This window comes from Capsicum annuum, chromosome 11 (assembly GCF_002878395.1).
Source record: "Capsicum annuum cultivar UCD-10X-F1 chromosome 11, UCD10Xv1.1, whole genome shotgun sequence".
Taxonomy (NCBI): Eukaryota; Viridiplantae; Streptophyta; class Magnoliopsida; order Solanales; family Solanaceae; genus Capsicum; species Capsicum annuum.
In genome coordinates, this window is record NC_061121.1 from 215,744,298 (window position 1) to 215,763,924 (window position 19,627).

Below are 19,627 nucleotides of genomic sequence, written 5' to 3' on the forward strand. Positions count from 1 at the left end.
CTCCTTCTCTTTTCCCTTCTCCCCTCTTTCTCCCTCTTGCTCCTCCTCCCCGGGGTCCATCGGCTCTGAGGGAGCGACCGACGCTGATGGCAGAATTACCGCTTCACGTTGAGCATCCAAGATCTTCCTCAACCTCTCTTCGCTAACACCAAATGCAGCTGCAAATTCAGGTCCTCTCATGCTTTGCAGTATCGAATCCCGACCTACCAAGAACTGTGGCCTATTCTTCTTGGCTGTCGTCGTGAATCCGAAGAACTCCAAAGGTCCAGTTCTTGATGCAATTTGACAGAAGGGAAAGTACCTTGGCACCCAGAATACGTCTCCTTCATTTACTATAGCGTTCATTGCTAGTGTCCCATTTGGATACACGATCTGGATGCTGCCGCTCCCTCTCAACACTACTCCGTACTCTGTTGCTGTTGGATTGATGTGAGGTGTCATCATAGCTCCCTACATGAAAGGATAGTAGGATAGAGTAGTACTATGTAAAGACTGCAATCGTATAGCTTAGTTCAATAATAATCAAACAAAAAATCAAAATTCATAAATAGCGCGCCTATGATTTAAAGGAACTCAACAATGTCTAGGATTCAAACTCGTGACCTTAAAGCAAAGTTTTGAACCCTTAAGACCACTGCATTACCACTAAACATAAAGCTCCCTTATCCAAGGGGGGTTCAAATATACATCTACATACCAAAAAAATTGTTCCTTTTTCTTCGCATAACTTTCCAAAGGAAAGAATACAATTGCATTCCCTTCCTGCAACTTAGGGTGCAACAACTTAACTTCCACGATCGATAAAGCTCAGTGATCAAAGACACCCTAGCTAGTAGATAGAGTTTGGTGATCACAGCAGCTAATAGCGGATGAAGTATAGTGGTCACATACGCTATAGTGGATAAAGTCCGATAGTCGATAAAGTTAAGTGGTAACACGTAAAGCTAAAAATGTTAGCCCTGTGAGAACGATAAACATGGATCAAACATCATAATTTATATAATAATGTTGTCCGGTGTAGGTGAGTTACCGCTGAAAGATTGACGAGGTAGACGCCAACGTCAGTGTGTTTCAATGGAGGATACTCAGACTTATCTAAGGCCAAGCTCCATCCATAATCATTCTTGTAATCTGGCTTCCTATCGAACAAGTTGTAAGAATCTGGACCTTTGCCTCTGCCTCTACTTCCTTCATCGCCTCGTTTCTTGTCTCTCTTGTTTCCTTCATCACCAAAAAGACTATTCAAGAACTTCCTCAAAGACCATGGTGGTTGTTGCTCCCTTTCCTCATCTTCCTCTTCTTCTAAGCTAGCTTCTTCCTCGAAACGCACTATTCTCTTTAGGTGATCATGTCTCTGGTGTTGCTCAAGATTCAAGAAATTTGCCCATATGCTTGGTGTAGGAGAATGAGTAGTGTTCAGAGGTACAATTGCACCTGATAATTGCCTTGTCAAGATCTCACCCACTTCTTCTGACGATACCTGTCATTTGTAACACATTATGAAATTAACTACTTTTATTCCTTTGATCAATCTACTAGCATGAAACATCTACTTAAAAGTTGTTAAAATCGAACCGCACTATATTAAGGATGGCTTTTCATATCTGTTAGTATTCAGTGAAGCCAGTAAAGATAGATCGACTAGTTACGTCTGCTTGACCTTAAGTGGCAACTAAACAATCCAACCAACTTTGAAAATGCACAACAAAACACCTCAACTCTTCCCCATTGTGTCAGTTGAACACTCCGACTTGCAAAATTTACAAAAGAATGATCATTTAGATAATTTCAAAATTTAAGTGGCACATTAGGTGTCTAAACGTGCATTGGCAATTGAGTGTTCAATTGTCACAAAATAATGATCATTTAGATAATTTCAAAATTTATGTGGTACATTATAGGTGTCTAAACGTGCATTGGCAATTGAATTGAGTGTCTTAATTGTCGGTTGAGATCAAGTTAAAAAGGTCTATCTATGTATTTTGCCAATTTATTTTTAATTGGCAAAGTAAAATGTCTATGTATTATGCCTATATTTCTTTAGTGAATTTTTAAATATATGAACCAGAGACAGTAAACTTTACTTTAAAATTGTCATCACTTACATTGAATGCTGTTGATAATGTCAGTTTGTCAAATCCACCAAGGATAGATGTTGGATAGATTCCACCACCAATGAAGAAAGACTGCCCAAAAGAAAAATGTCAATTGTAACTCAACCAAATTCAACAGCCCAAAGAGAACTACTCTTCATCAAATATCCAACTTCTTTCACAAAAAATTGTTAAAAGGGTACCTGAAAACCATACAATCCTAAGCTGCTGGAAGTGCTAATACTGCAAATGATATGAAGTCTTTGTCCTTCAGCTGGATTAACAAGATAAAAAGCAGATCCTGCACGAATACTATACACATCTCCTTCCTTCAATCGCCTTTCGGTGAAGTCATCCTTGTATATATGCCCAATTCTTGTTTCCCCTGCAACCTCAACAAAGTTCAAGTCACCTCTCCCAACAATTTTTTGTTTTAATTAAAAAGAACCATGAAAAACAAGATCCACAACACATAATTACCAAAAGGAGGAGTTGTCATTGTCATGTTACAAACACACTACACACTAAAAACAACCTATCAGTATTAGGTAAATGCAAGGTAAAATTGAGTAAGATAAACCCAATGTGCTTTAATCCTTTCCCTCTACAGAATGAGAGGTGTTTTACTAATGTAGAAGTTCAATTAAAACCATTACTTTTTTATATATATATACCAAATACATACGCAAAAATCATGAATATTAGTGAAATCAAATCTTGATCTCATGTTTTCCGAGATCTGTTTTTTAGAATCATACATTAGGGATGGGTGGGATTGCTCATACAGATCACTTTCAACCAAGTTTGTGAGTTCTCAATAAAGTTTAGAATTTGCCAATTCATATAAGTCCACAAGCTAAGATTGCTCCTTTCTTAATCTTCAAGAACCAAAAGAACAAAACCAAAAAGGCTAAAAACTTTTACCTCTGCGAACAAAGAGAGTAAGATGAGAATCAAGATAATGAGGAATGAAAAGAGTATTAGGTTCCATAGTAATAAACCCAATATGCATTGGACTTTGAAACAAAGATACCCCACCCCTACCACCAAATCCACCCCTCCTTACAACTCTCATAACTCCAGCATCAGTCCTTACTACCTCTTTTGAATCATGCAACAAAAACCACCCTTCTCCTTCCCCTTCCCCTTCTTCTCCCCTTTCTTCTTCAACATCATAAGCACTAACAAATGCCACCACCACCACCAACATCAACATCAACATCAACACAACCTTACTAAAACTTCCCATTTTTTCACTTACAAAAACAAAGACTATTTTTATTTTATTTTTTTGCTTCTTTAGACTAAGAAGGTGTGATTTGAAGGAGTTTATGTAGACCAAAGTGAAGGTGTTTAGAGGAACACGTGGCATGCATGCAAGAGTTGATGGATTTGGTGGCATATTGTGGTGCAGACATGTGCGATTAATTTGGTTTAAGCCAAAGACGAAACTCATGCTTCTTGTAGCTTTGCTTCTTTTCTTTCACATTTTGCAAGCAAAAATTTGGAAATGTTGACACGAGTTTTTCTAAAATATTGCACCAATTAAGCTTATTCTTGTTATCTTCATTTTCTTAAAACAATTAATCATTTGATATCTATTTACTACTAGAAAATTTATAAAAAATCTAGATTTTAAAATAAATTTCTTTCTATTTTTCCTTTTCTAAGTTTATCCGCCCAATTCTAGATATTTGCAGTGAGGTTGACTAAATTTAGGGTGTGTTTGGTATGAATGAAAATGTTTTTCAGAAAAAATATTTTTTTAGAAAATGTTTTTCTGGAAATAAGTTGGTTTCTTAATTGTTTTCTTATATTATATTTGGTTGGTGGATGAAAAATATTTTCTAATATTTAGTTAGTAAATGAAAAATATATTTTAGAAAATATATTTTAGTGTTTAGTTAAATAGTAAAAATACATTTTAAAAATTATTTTTAATCTTGAAAAATACTTTTTTAGGGTGTGTTCGATATAAAGGAGGAAAAATATTTTCTAGAAAAATAAATTATTTTTTACGTATATACTTGTGTTCGTTATGCAAATTAGGTAAATATATATTTTTTTAGAAGTATTTGTATATATTTAATAAAAAATAATGAGAACGATAGGATAAGAAGGGGAATAAAAAAAAGTTTTAAATTTTTTTTAAAAAAATAAATTTAAAAAATAGTTTTTGGGGGAAGGGGTTGGTAGGTAGGGTTGAGGTTGTCAAAAGAGATGGTAAGAGCGGAGTAAGAAAAAAAATTGATTTTTTTAAAAACATTAATTTTTTTAGGGGGAAAAGGAGTAGTAGGGGTGGGGGTAGGGGAGTAAGGGTAGGATAAAAAAAAAATTATTATTTATTTTGGAAAAAAAGGGGAGGAATTGGTAGGGGTGGGGTGGGGTTGGGATTGGGTTGCGGAGGAAAATAAAAAAGTTTGATTTTCTTTAAAATAAATTAAATATTTTTTTGAAGGGAGTAGATATTTGAGTGTCGAATTAGGAGATGGGGTAAGAAAAAAATTTGAAATAATTTTTTGGATGGAGGTGGTAGAGGGTGGGAGTAAGGATAGGGAGTGAAGGTGGGATAAGGAAAAATTTTAAAATTTTCAAAAAATAAATTTTTAAAAATTAATTTTTTTTGAAGGGGGAGGGGGAGGGAGAGGGGGAAGGGATAGAAAAAGTTTGAATTTTTAAAAATAAAATAAAATTTTTTTTTGAAAGTGGGGAAGGGGGGTGGGGGAGTAGCGGTTTGGGTTTTGAATAGGGGATGAGGTAAGGAAAAGGTTTGAAATATTTTTTTGGGGATGGAGGTGGTAGGGTGGGGTGGGGTAAGGGATTGAAGGTCGGAATAGGGATGAATGATTTTGAAAGTTGTATGAATATTTCAATGTAAAAGTGAGGTTGAAAAAGAGTTTTAGAAAATGTTTTTCTTACTTTTTGAAGGGAAATCATTTTTCGTAAATTTGAGAAAAATAAGTTAATTTAAAAAATATTTTTTTAAAATCTTTAAATCAATCAAACATAAGAAAATTAAAAAATATTTTCCTTCATACCAAACACACCCTTAAATCCTCCCACTAAAATTTTTCTCAAGCAATACTTGACAAAATTTCTTTTTTCTTTACAAACTTAAATTTAAAATCTATAATTATCATATTATTTCTGTTATCCAACTAAATACCTTCTATTTTGTAGTCTTGTGATATTTGAGTGTTTTGTTATGCGTGGATTTAATATATAATCCATTTGGATATAATTAAAAAAAATAATTTTTTAACTTAAGTAATTAAAAATTTAAAATAAATATTTATAAATTAAGCAAATAAATGTTTGGATAAAAGTGTTAAAATTAAAAAAATTATTGATATATTTAGTAAATAAGTGATGTTAAGCACTTTTATTTTGTCAAAATGACTTAAATATCTTTAGGGCCCGTTTAGGATTACTGTTGCAAAACTGCTTATTTGAGAATCATTTTTATAAAATGATTTTTTTAAAAAGTGCTTTAAAAATAATAATTTGTGTTTGATAAATTCATTCGAAAAGTGCTTTTGATAATCAAATTATGTTTGGATAATCTTTTTCAAGAAGTGTTTTTTTTAGATAAATGACCAAAAAGGACATCTATCAGTAGATTTTTATTACTAAAATCAATTTATAGAGAAAAAAATATTTTTAAAATGAATTCTAAAATTAAGTGGCCAAATTCATATACGTATACTACCTGATGACAAATATTTAAAATAAAAATTAAATATTCGAGAAAACATTTATATGTGATGTCAAAGTACAATCTTGTAACGTGATTCATTTGTCAATTTTTATCATTAATAATAATAAAATAACTTATATATTCTTTAGTCATCATCATCAATGATATTTTCAAATTTATTTATAATATATATATATTTTCAAATTTATTTATAATATATATATATATATATATATGTGTGTGTGTGTGTGTGTGATAGGGATAATTTTATCATAAAAAAATAATTTTCTGTTTCTGCTTTTGTTTTTTTTTTTTTTTTTTTTTTGAGAAAAACTGCTTCTACTTATTTTTAAAAGCACTTTTGAAAGTTTACCAAACACACTCTTTTTTTAAAAAAGTGTTTTTACTTCAAAATAAGTGCTTATTTTGGGAAATAAGCAACCCCAAACATGCTATTAGAGTTGTTAACATCATAAATAAGGTGAATTGTGTATGATTTTTAATTCTAATAATAATTCAAAACTAATTTCTATTATGCACTTTCGACGTAATGTAATTATGTGAGGTTAATTTATAAATATAATTTTTTTATATTTTTAAACTATTAAAAAATGAAAAACTTTGGACATTTTTTTATATAAATATAGTATTAAATTGTAATATTGCAATCTGAAAGTCGGATGTCATGACAATTGAATTCATTCAACATTCTCCGATTCATTTTCAAAAAAATAATTATATATAAATGGATGGAGAAGAACTTATCACAAGATAGATTTGACATTAAAATTTTTGAGCAAATCTTCCATATAATGACGGATTCACTGAAAACAAAGAAAAAAATTAAGAGAAAATTACAAGGTAGAGACGAAGAGAAGCGGAAAAAAGACAAAGAAAGAAAAATCACATATTTAAGCGCTACAAGTTCAAGGTATTGTTGGAATTGAAAGAAAATATAAGGAATAAAAAAATAAATATTTTGATCAAACCTAAAAGAATTTTATTCTAAAAAGTAAAAAGCTGGAGGTATCCACCTTCTCAGTTTTTACTTTTTTAATTAATTTTTAATTTTTTAATTTTACCAAACACCTAAAAAAATTAAAAGTTGATTTAATCAGATTTTAATTTTATCCAAAAGAACTCATAATAACATTATTATTTCTAGTTTATGTAGTATTTTGATAAATAATAAATAAGTATGCTTGGAAATTGTTTTATGAAAAATATCTAAACAATCTTATTGAAAAATATTATTGATTGAGCTGCCTAATAGTCTAGCCAAATTGACCGAAGAAATTTCATTCTCATCCAAACTAATGATCTAATCTAAAGTCCGCCCACACCCTATCTAATTAATGGGTTCAATTTTTATTTAGTGAATCAACAATAGTTATAACATATCAATATATTTTTATATTATATAATAAAATTTAAAAAGAACAGAATATGGACAACTTATATTACTATTTTAAAAATAAGATTAAAAAAAATATTTTTTATAAATCTCCAACTCAAAATAAAATATTATCTAGAGAAATAATATAAAATAGATAAAAATTGAAAGACTATAAATAATACAATAATAGATAATGACAAAATAATACTATCATAACACAATACTATAGGTGAGAACATAGAGTAACAAAGAATTCAAGAACAACAAAGCGTAGGACTATCAGTAAGGATAACACTCCTACCTACTAGTATGAACAACACTCTTACCTTTTATGTTGCATTGAGAATCTAAAAAAAAAAAAAAAAAAAAAAAAAAAAACTAGAAGCGCCTATGATATTCTACCATAATTCGCGTTTTGTTATATTTTTCTATCTAAAATCATGTTTTCGGTAAGCTGCAACTATCATATCTTGTTTAATTACTTCGTTCTATTTTTTTTTTAATCTCTATCTATCTTTAAATCATCATTTGTGTCTCTCACCATCACATGTACGAACCATCTCAACTTTATTTTTCACATCTTATTCATTGAAGTCACTCTCACCTTATTTTAGACATCCCCTGATCTTATCTCTCCTAGTCAACTTCTACACAATATCTTTATCTTAATGATACTTAATTCTGATTGTAAGTATTATTAATTGATTGACATTTAATGACATGAATTTTTAATAGCACTAAAAAAAAAAAAGTAGGGAGGTTTGAAACTTTAATTGGCAGAGGTTATAAGCGTTTGCTATTTTTTCTCAGCAGATAGCGACAATTTTCAATCTCCACAAGCTGTAATTTTAACCTCTACAATTTATCATTTATTTTAATGTAAGAGATCACATAACAAAAATAATTTTGCAGAATCACATCACTGTTAAAAATAAAGGCATGAAAGAACATTTTCTATAAGAGTAGGGATATACATGAGTCAAAGTTTTAACAATAATTATGAGCGAAACTTTTAACGTATGACATAAATGAGTCATTTATAATACTTTAATGACATATTTGAATCTTTTTATAAAAAATAAAAAATAAAAAATAAAATTCTTTCTCCGTTCTTAATTATCGTCCTTACTAAAAATATATATTCTTTAGCACTTATTATTTTACAAAATTAAGACATAATTAGTTGTTTGTTTCCATTTTTTATTTTTAATAATAAATATTAAAATATTAATATAGTATAAAAAATAAATAAAATTGAGTAATAAATAAAATAATTTAATAAAAATTATGTTTTATGAAACTTAAAAAGGTAACAAATAAATATGAAGGCAAAATGACCTTCTGGACCCCTATACTATGTCGGTTTTGTAAGTTGGACACTTCTACTTACATGTTTGTCATCTAGACCCCTAAACCCACTAAAAAACAACATTTTAAACCCTTTTTTGGTGAGTGTAACACACTCTCCCCCACGTCAGCTGTCACGCCCGCCATACTTGACACGTCTGCTACATCATCTGCCACGTCATTTAAAAAAATATTACATTAAATTTCAAGTCATTTTTAAAATGCTACATAACAAATTAAATATTAAAATTAATTTAATTAAATAAGAAAAATTTATAAATGTAGAAAAATTTGAATAATCATGTTTTTATTTTTGCTCACAAATTAAACATCAAATCCATTCCAAATAATTAAAATTCTTTTCCTACTACTTTAAATTTTTAACTATAAATTCATATATACAAACATAATAAATTTTTGATTTTTAAATTTGAATATTTTTAACAAATTCACAAAAAGTTTAATTTTTTTCAAGCGAAATTCACTAATTTTTTTTCAATATTCACTATCACTCACTTTCAATTTAAATTTAAATTTTAATCCCCAAAAAAATAAAAAGATTTCAAATTTAAATTTTAATTAAAAAAATGAAAAGAATTGAATTGAGAGGAAAAATTAAAATAAAAAATAAAAAGTGAACACGTGTGGGGGGGGATGGAAGAGTGTTGGGGTGGGGTATGGAGGCTGGGGGTGGGGTGGGGAGGGGCTGGACGAGGCTGGTGAGGTGTGGAGGGTAGGGATGGGGCTGGGGTGGGGTGGGATAGGGCTGGGTAGGGTGGGGGTGGGGAAGGGCTGGACGGGTGTTGGGGTCGGGTGGGGGTTTGGGGGTGGGATGGGTAGGGTGTGGGGGTGGGGACGGGATGGGGTGGGGAGGGAAAAAATATTTTTATTTTTAAAAATTTTTAAAAATATTTTAAATTTATTTTTAAATTTTTAAAAATATTTTTAAATTAAAAAGGTTGGAGGGGAAAAAAGGACCTTTTTTATTTTTAAAATTTTAAAAATATTTTTAAATTATTTTTATATTTTTAAAAATATTTTTAATTTTAAAAAGATGAAGGGAAAAAAAGGACCCTCTTTTATTTTATTTTTTAAATTTTAATATTTTAAAAATTATTTTAATATAAAATTGATCAAAAATTAATCCACTCGCATCCCAGGCGAGTGACTACACTCTCTTTGTCCTAGTCACCATAACCTTGCCATATAAGCAAGATCAATGGTCAAAAGGTGTAAAATATTATTTTTTAATAAGTTCAAAGGTCCAGATAACAAATATATAAGTAGAAGTGTTCAACTTACAAAATTAACATAGTACATGGTTCAGAAGATTATTTTGCCTAAATATGAATCGATAGTAACAAAACAAAAAGAAAATTATAAAAAGAAAAGAAAAAGAAATATACAATTTAGAAAATAGTATTCCATCTTTGCCCTCTCTCTTGCTTATACATTTTTCTGTCGGATTAAAGGGAGAGAGAGAAAGAGCCGCTGCAAGGTTTGTGGGTTTTAGCTTAAACCCTTTGCTTCAATTCCTCTAAATATACAAAAAAAAAAATAAATCAATTTTCTTGAAAAGAATTTAACTTTTTGTGTTTTAGCATAAACCCTTTGCTCGAATTCCTCCAATTTTGAAGAATGGGAAAGAAATCAGGGAAGTTTAAGAAGGAAAACAGCTCTTCAAAGAAATTAAAAATTGATTTTTTTAATAAAGATGATGATATGATGAATGATGCTATTGATGCCTGTAAAGTTTTTCCCCTTTTATATATAGTTTTTACTCTATTTACTATTCTTTATTGAGTATTATATTGTTTTTTTTTTTTTTCATTTTTCTTCAAGAATTTAGCTAAGCTAGCGTTAGATACAAAAAATTCTGGACCCCATTTGTGGGATTATACTGAGTATGTTGTTGTTGTAGCATTATATACAAGAAGATATGTGCAAAAAATGGTAACTTAAAGTGAGAAATTATTGAAAAAACCAAGAAGATATGTTATTGGTGTAGCATTATTTCTTGTAAGAATTTAGCTTGTCTTGAGCCGGAGTCTATCGGAAATAGGCTCTCTAGCTCACCTCTGAGGTAGTGGTACGGATTGCGTATACTTTACCCTCCCCGGACCCTACTCAATGGGAATATACTGGGTATGTTGTTGTTGTCTTGTAAGAATTTAGCAAAGTTAACATTAGATGCAAAAACTCTCGGGACCCATTTGTGGGATTATACTGAGTATATTGTTGTTGTAGTATTAGATACAAGAAGATATGTGCAAAGAATATTTTTTTTAATGAGAAATTTAGTGAAAAAACAAGAAGATATGTTGTTGGTGTAGCATTATTTCTTGTAAGAATTTAGCTCATCTTGAGCCGGGGTCTATCAGAAATAGCCTCTCTACCTCACCTCTCCTCTGAGGTAGTGGTACGGATAGAGTACATTTATCCTCCCCAGACCTCACTCTGTTGGAATATACTGGGTATGTTTTGTTATTGTTGTCTTGTAAGAATTTAGCAAAGTTAGCATTAGATACAAAATCTCCCGGACCCCATTTGTGGGATTATTGTGAGTATGTTGTTGTTGTAGCATTAGATGTAAGAAGATATGTGCAAAAAATGGTTTCTTTTAGTGAAAAATTTACTTTTTTTGAGTTCACTGATGGAGGGTTTTTGAGTTATACATATTAAGTTTCTAGAAGGGTGGCATTGGAGTAACGGGTAAAGTTGCTACCGTGTGACCAGGTCACAGGTTTGACTTATTATGTTGTTTTGAAGCATTAGATACAATGAGAAGATGCACAAAATGGTTTTTTTTAGGGAGAAATTTACTTTTTTTGATCTACTGATGGAGAGAGAGCAAAGACTGAGCTAATAGTTTGAGTTTATGGTTTTTAAATTTGAAAAAAATGCAGCTTATTGGGCTCTTGATACATTAGATACATATTAAAGTTGATTTTTCATTATTTTCTTCTAAGAATTTAGCAAAGTTAGCATTGGGTGCAAACCCCACGTGCGGGATTATACTGATTATTTTGTTATATCATTAAATAAAAGAAAATATATGCAAAAAAGGTGTTTTCAGTGAGAAATTTACTTTTGTGAGTTCACTGATGGAGGGATTTTGAGTTTGCAGCTTACTTAGTTCTTGATACATTGATTATACTTATTAAGTTTCATTTTTCTTCTAAGAGTTTAGCAAAATTAGCATTAGATACAAAAACTCCCAGATCCTATTTGTGAGATTTCACTGATTATGTTGTTGTTGTAATATTAGATACAAGAAGATATATGCCAAAAATGGTCTTTTTAAGTGAGAATGTGCTTTGTTGAGCCACTAATGTAGGGAATTTTGAGTTTATGGATTCTTATTAAGTTGATTTTTCATTTTCTTCTTCTAAGAATTTAGCTAAGTTAGCATTGGATACGAAAGCCGCAGATCCCATTTGTGGTATTATACTGATTATGTTTTTGTTGTAGCATTAGATACAATAAGATATACGCAAAAAAATGTTTTTTCTTGATGAGAAATTTAATTATTTGAGTACACTGATAAAGATTTAGCTAGTATTTTGAGTTAATAGATTCTAAATTTCTTGAAATGCAGCTTATTGGGTACTTGATACATTATTTGTACACATTACATAGACTTTTTAAATACAAATACGCGATTGAGACAAAGCTATCGGGTTCTTCTGAATCCGTAGGCGAAGCTATAGCTCTGCGCCCGAGGCCGAAGGCGAAGGCGAGTATTAGTAAAAATGTTTTTTTTAATGTTAAAAAAATTCTTGTTACTGATCTGTCCCGAGGGTGAGGGCGAGAGTTAGAAAAAAATCTCTTTTTTTATGTTAAAGAATTTTTCTGTTACTGATCTGTTTGGTTAATTTGTAGTTCATGAAAAGAGAGATATCATTCCGCTGGATGTTGTGAGATTTCACTGATTATGTTGTTGTTGTAATATTAGATACAAGAAGATATATGCCAAAAATGGTCTTTTTAAGTGAGAATGTGCTTTGTTGAGCCACTGATGTAGGGAATTTTGAGTTTATGGATTCTTATTAAGTTGATTTTTCATTTTCTTCTTCTAAGAATTTAGCTAAGTTAGCATTGGATACGAAAGCCGCAGATCCCATTTGTGGTATTATACTGATTATGTTTTTGTTGTAGCATTAGATACAATAAGATATACGCAAAAAAATGTTTTTTCTTGATGAGAAATTTAATTATTTGAGTACACTGATAAAGATTTAGCTAGTATTTTGAGTTAATAGATTCTAAATTTCTTGAAATGCAGCTTATTGGGTACTTGATACATTATTTGTACACATTACATAGACTTTTTAAATACAAATACGCGATTGAGACAAAGCTATCGGGTTCTTCTGAATCCGTAGGCGAAGCTATAGCTCTGCGCCCGATGCCGAAGGCTAAGGCGAGTATTAGTAAAAATGTTTTTTTTAATGTTAAAAAATTTCTTGTTACTGATCTGTCCCGAGGGTGAGGGCGAGAGTTAGAAAAAAATCTCTTTTTTTATGTTAAAGAATTTTTCTGTTACTGATCTGTTTGGTTAATTTGTAGTTCATGAAAAGAGAGATATCATTCCGCTGGATGTTACTGAAGATTCTGCAGAGTCCGATGAGGATAATGAGCATCCCGTGTATGATCTTAAGGTGATACTGGGTTTTCTTTTGCAAGTTTTATCTTCATACTGAAGGTTTATAATCTGTATTAACTAATTAGACTACTAGTTTGATGTAAAGCAAGTCAACTAATTTCTCAAGGTTGGGGAACTGTTTCCTTTGCATAGGAGGATGAAGATGAAGAGGATGAAGATGATGACTTTGATGATGCTATGCTTACCGGCCTTGGTGCTAAAAGTATGCAATTAGATTCAAACTTGTGACTGCTTTTTGTTATTGAAATGAAATGCTTTTTGTTGAATTGCCTATCCTGTTTCTTTGTTATGAAGTTCTTGATATTCCCTTTGAATTCTTCTGAAGGCAACATAGAGCATAAGATTGATTTAATATTTATTTTAGGAGTTTCCTCTCCCAACAAAAGGGAAAGAAAAAGGGGAGGAAAAAAAGCAGAAGACGAATATATCAGCTTTTACTTCTTAACTTCTCATTGCAACATGACAATTTAAAACAGACTTCTCAAGTGATTAAATTTAAATATTATTTAATGGATGAAAAATGGAAATTTTTTAAATCCCTATCCACGTCGTAACGTTATTTTAAATTCATTCAATGAATTGGTCTTTTCTCCATCTCAATTGTTGTGAAGAGACATCTAAAATAATGAGTCTTTGACAGTTTATTTGTGAAAATGTACGCATAAGCTTTTGAAAATGCATGTGGACTGGTGGTGAGAAGAATTAATGCAGTTTCTAGTGTTTTATTATTGAAATGATGCTAATTATGTCAAAGATTAAATATTAATGGTGTGTTCAATAACTGTGTAATATAGCACGATGCTCAGTAGGTCTAACCACTAAGTTACTATTTCTACGGTGGCTCCTAATTTTGAGTTTCTCTGAACTGAGCTACTACACATAGAAGGCAGAAGGAAGACTCTTTCCATTCTCATATATTTATTGAATTAATAAGCTGATTGGTTTCCTTCCAATTCTGGCTTTTACATTTCTTTTGGTTCTTGATCTCTTAATATTTGCTTCTTTTTTGCTATCTTTCCTGGGATCTTCTCTTTGTGGAAGCTTTTAGTATCTAATTTGAGTACCTATTTTTTACTTTAGTTGCAAGGACACAGAAATATTTAAAGGCTACTATGGGAGGGGTTGAGGATCAAATGCATGATGAAGCTGAACAGGAGAAAGAAGAGGGGCCTCTGTGGGGAAGAGGAAAGAATATCTATTACCAAAATAAGGAGGTAGCATTTCACCTAATTATTTGCTGAACTTTTATTGTTTTATGACATTATATACGGTATGCTTGGAGAAGCCAATACTTTACTGGCGCTAGAAACAACAACGTGATGTCAGAGGAGTATCCTCTCCTTACCGTTTCAACAGTACCTGTAACGTAGTTCTTCTATCATGTCGTCATTTGCATGCAATAGTTGATGTCACTTGAACATTTTTGTTTTCTAGAATGTTGAAGAGTCGAGTGATGAGGACCTTATTGCCGAGGAGGAGGCAGAGGTGTTGAGAATGCAGCAGAAAAAAGCTAAATCCTTATCTGCAGAGGATTTTGGTATTGAAGATGATGATGAACTCACATTTGAGGTGAGAAATTCAATTTCTATACTATGTTCATTGGATGATCTTTTCCTATATTTGGAGGTTGGAAGTGCAGTCTTATGTGGGTAACATTGCAGGAAATTTTGGCCCAAGGGAAACCTGGATCAGCAGTTTCTATAAATGGAGAAGCCAAAAATGAAACTGGCATTGCGTATGAGGAAGTGCAGAAGGATTTGAATGCTTTGACAAAAGAAGAGCAAATGGATGTTGTCTATAGGTGAGCTTCTCTGTCTTGCATATGCTAATTTCAGGGAATAATGTTGCTTCTTTTAAGTTTCATTGCTTGTCATTATCGACGATGTTATGTAATGTCACCAAGCATCATGATAATATCAGTATAGAAAAAGGAAGGTACATTAGTTTCAATTACTATCATTTGCCATGATTCTTGCTAGAATCTTTTATTAAGTTTAAATTTAAATAGATATCAGTACGTTCTCAATAATCAAGAAAACAAATAGAAGAGAAAAAGGGAGGTGATGGACTATGTTTTCGTACTGAACAGTATGTGCTTAATTTTACTGCTGTAGGTGGTGGAAGTTGATAAAAATTACATACCTACTGTAGTACCTTATCCTTACCTTTGTTGTGGAAGTTGACAAAGAATGGAAACTCTTATGTGTTGTTCAGTTCAAACTCCAATAATGACAATTATATTTGTGGACTCATTTCTGCAATATCCTCAATTTGACCATTGAAAAATGGATCATGGCATGTATTGTGTGAGAGGTTTCAGTAGGAAGTTTTAATTGTTAGCTGCTGTTCCTGTTAGATGTCTGATCTGCATGGAGATGGCGAATTTGAGGATATTGAACACCATACTAAGCAAAGTAAGTGCTTACTGATGAAGATAAGGAGATTGGATCTCAATGACACATTTTTGATAATGCATTGTGGGAGACTTTTGATCGTGCAACAGAAGAAACCTAGAAGGTGCATGCCTTGTGTCACATTGTTATCAATGGCTTTATTGAGGCGAAGTGGTTGGACAAGTGTGTGTGTACCTTAGAATGCCAAAAGATCGTAGAAACGCAGTGTGATTGAATAATTATATTATGATAAGTATTATTCTCTTGGAAAGTAATTTCTGGTGATGATGATTTTACCAAAACGAGATGACATTGGAGAAAGGAGAAGAAAGCATGAACTGAGAGTTCTAGCCGGAGCTGGAGTTGAACCTTCTGATGTTTTCAAAGATGAGACTGGTGACCATGCGAACGATGATGTTGCTACATCTGATGACAGTGTAATCGATCCAGATTTGGAATTCTATAGAGAAGTCGAAAAAAATCATTCAGCTAAGCTTGCTGCTAAAGAAAAGATGTATTCCAGGTTAGACTCAATATTGTTTTAAGATTAGATTGTTAAAGCAAAGCTCATTCAAGCATGCTAAATTACTTTCTCGTGAAAGATTTCGTGGATATTCCCATCAATATCCTTCCTAAGTCCTGCATTTGCTTCTATTTCAACGACATCCCATCTCTTATCTGCTTGGCTATTTCCGATTGGTGCATAACCCCGAAATCCACATGCATTTTGCTCACTTTGATTCACTTAATTCACAATAATTTGCTACTGTAGTTCCCCAGCTGCGCTGTTAACGCCAGAAACGCTTGTAGATGGGAAGCGCCAGATAAATTACCAGGTATGACATATTAGCTTTTGCTGCCAGTTGCAATCACGATGTCCTTTTCTTTCTGTTTCACTAAAATCGTGTTACTTGATTTTCTAGATGGAGAAAAGCAGAGGCCTTACACGTAATCGTAAGAAGCAAGATAAAAATCCAAGGAAGAAATACAGGGTAAGCGGCTAAAGAAGAATTACTTGTGCTTGAAAGAACCAGGTTCCTGATATACCAATGTTTACGAGCACGTCTTTATCTCTCTCTCTCAGGGTAAACATGAGAAGGCTCAGCAACGTAGGGCGGGACAAGTTCAGAAAATGAAGAAACCAAGTGGTCCTTATGGTGGAGAAACTACAGGAATTAATGCTGGCATTAGTCGAAGTATCCGATTTAAGTGATAGGTTCTTAGTTCCTCCCGAGGGCTTTGGTCTACTGGTAAGAGCTCGTCACGTGATGTGTGGGTTAGGCACACGTGCTGAGTTTGTATACTTCCACAGGCAAAACCTTAGTATTTAAGTGGAGAAAGGTAGAGCGATATATCCATTATCCATCGCGTTCCAAACCTTGTGTCACACTGGCCCTCGAGTTTCGAACCTTGAGTTTTTTTTATTCCTTCCAATTTTGTCCCCCTTGGAAGATGGGACCGGAAAGGCATGTATAAGATGAATGTGAATTGATTTTGTTTCTCTATATACAAGCAGTTTTACACATGAACAAGGTCATAGTAGTTCCTTGTGGAATTAGTCGAGGCGTGTCTAAGTTGGTCCGAGTATCACGGTTACTGATAAAAATGAGCAAGAGATCGATTTTGCATATGAAAGTATTTCGGATTTGTTGCATTTGTTCCTACGAGCACGCAATTTTTTGAGATTTAGTAGCTGTTTGGACATAGTAAAGTTTCCTTTTTTATCAACAGAACTTTTGAAATATTGTTTGGTCATATATTGAAATATTTCTACTTTTTTAGAGGTAGAGGTATGGACTGAGTACATCTTACCCTCCCCAGATCTCACTATGTGGGAATACACTGGGTTTGTTGTTGTTGTTGTTGTTGTCATATACTGGAATGCGTTTTTGGTTAATTTTTGAAGATGAGAACTTTGCAAATTCAAGTTTAAAAAGCGTTTATGAAAAATATTCACTCAAAAAACTTAATTAATTACGAAAGAAGGGACTCACTTAAGCTTGTTCCCCCCAAAAGTACTCATGTTTTTATCGTTTCTCTATCATGATGTTAGAATCAATCAACAATGTTTCGCTTAGATAAAGTCACTTATTTCACAGTGAATTTAGTGCAAACCGTCTTTATGCTTTGTCCTCTTACATACATAAGACTCCAACTTAGACGCACCTGATTTAGATAAAATAGAAATTAAAACTCGCATCTTTGAACATAAAAATGCGCCAATACATATGATTCGATTAAGGCACAAATAATCAAGAATCCGATCTTCTCCTCTAAAAGCAGTTCAAAGGTAATGTTGAAATTGGAATATGGCATCAAGCATTGCATCACTGACTACCTTTACATTAGTTGAAATTGGACCAACAGAAGATCCTCAAATACAACATTAATTGTGTCTCCATTTACTTGTAGTTGTCCACTTCATAGCACATGAGTCAAATTTTTAAAGAGCAAAACTATAACACATAGCACTATATGCAGCTGCAGATTTTCGAGAATCAGATTCAGAGGTTGCTCCTGGATAACAACGATTTAGGTTAAATAATCTTGTTACATATTGTGCCCACATAAAATAAAAATTATACGTGGTAGGCATAATCTTTCCTCCAAACTAAACAGTCTTGCAAAAGTAATATTATATTATTACGAGACATCATAAATAAAAGCAATCACATCAACTTGAGTCTTGTCTGACATTACAAATTGCCTCGATCAAAGCCCTGCCATGAGACCAATATCAAAGTGGAAAAGATATTAGCATTTAGATTTTAAAAAGCTAATGAATCAATCTTAAAAATATATATATAACGTTTCAACAATGTCAAAAACTAAGGGTTCACATGATTCTTTAATTATTGTCAAGCACATAAGAGAATTGACAAAAAACAGCTAGCAAATAACTATTGGTAAAACGGAAATACGTGTCTTCAGAATTAAGCGAGAGTATGTTATATTACTTCAAATGACAATGATTGAGGGACTTGTCACTTAGGAACGGGCTCGAGCCATGGACCATACGAAATTAAGTCAATACGTAAGTGGAGAAGAGGGATGGACCATTATCCACGACTTTCCAAGGCTGCATTGATCCTAAAGTCGACCCTGGATAGATTTCTCGTACATAAAAAATAAGTATTCTATCGCCGTAATTTGATAATTATCATAGAGATGCAAATTTTAAGGTGGATACACACTTATACTCCCTCCGCCTACTTTTACTTGTCCACCATGACTTTTGCATCCCCTTCCCTTCCCTAAAAAATAATAAGTGAAGTGCATATATTAATATGGTATAGTTTCAATGGATTTGGAGAACAATCACATTTAGTGGAGTGCAAGCACACATGGATAATAAAACGAAAGAATGTCACTTGAGATTATACAAATATCCTAGTAAATCTTCAAATGTACAGATCTGTGGGAGTGGTACTTTGATGATTGTTGCGCTAAAATGGAACAAAATAGACATAAAATTATAGGAAATAAAGTTGTCTCTGTCTCAGATTACATGCAAGTTTTGCTAAGAACAGAAAAAATGAAAGTAAAGAATCCATATGAAGGATAAAACAACTATATATGTATGATTAAAACTTAAATCTTATTTAGGTTTGGAATGTGTCAAGAATCTGTCTAGTTTCGTTAGAGATTAGTAGGTCACTATTGGGGTAAGTGTGAAATTTAGAGAATCTTCTCATCCGAAAGAGCACTAGTGATATGTGTAATGTGCAAAAATAGAGGGGAATGGAGAAGATAGAGGATTCATATATCCATCCCCAAGTAGTTTGATAGACGAAGTTGATTGATTGTTCTCGTTTAATCAATCCAGCTATTTTTCTGGGGTAAGGAACAACATAGTGCCGACAGTATATAATTGACAGCAACATGTTAACCTTACCTCGTCGCCCGTCGGGGCAGGGTTGTCATCTAGACAACTCTGTTACAAACAAGTAGTAACAAAAGCGTATACTTTCATGACAGATTCGGAAGGGGATATTAGAGGAAACGAACAATATATAGAGAGTCTATTGACATGAA

At 32.3% G+C, this 19,627-nt stretch overlaps 2 protein-coding genes across 2 annotated transcripts; one reads left to right on the forward strand and one right to left on the reverse strand.

Annotated features, from left to right (window-relative positions):
- Nucleotides 1-3,405, reverse strand: LOC107847815 (vicilin-like seed storage protein At2g28490; the record flags this gene model as incomplete). Its single annotated transcript, XM_016692321.2, is given in 5 exon segments — nt 1-450; nt 1,031-1,480; nt 2,106-2,186; nt 2,297-2,478; nt 3,018-3,405. Coding segments are annotated over 5 exon segments (1,488 nt in total), but the record flags the coding sequence as incomplete, so codon positions are not given.
- Nucleotides 3,406-10,037: 6,632 nt separating this feature from the next.
- On the forward strand, nt 10,038-17,246 carry LOC107846234 (something about silencing protein 10). The gene is made up of 11 exons (XM_047400254.1): nt 10,038-10,280; nt 13,103-13,194; nt 13,332-13,401; nt 14,280-14,413; nt 14,634-14,768; nt 14,861-15,000; nt 15,556-15,613; nt 15,868-16,115; nt 16,365-16,428; nt 16,516-16,584; nt 16,677-17,246. The coding sequence occupies exons 1-11, from the start codon at nt 10,172-10,174 to the stop codon at nt 16,803-16,805; spliced, it is 1,248 nt and encodes a 415-aa protein (XP_047256210.1). The 5' UTR covers nt 10,038-10,171; the 3' UTR covers nt 16,806-17,246.
- The last annotated feature ends 2,381 nt before the right edge of the window (nt 17,247-19,627 follow it).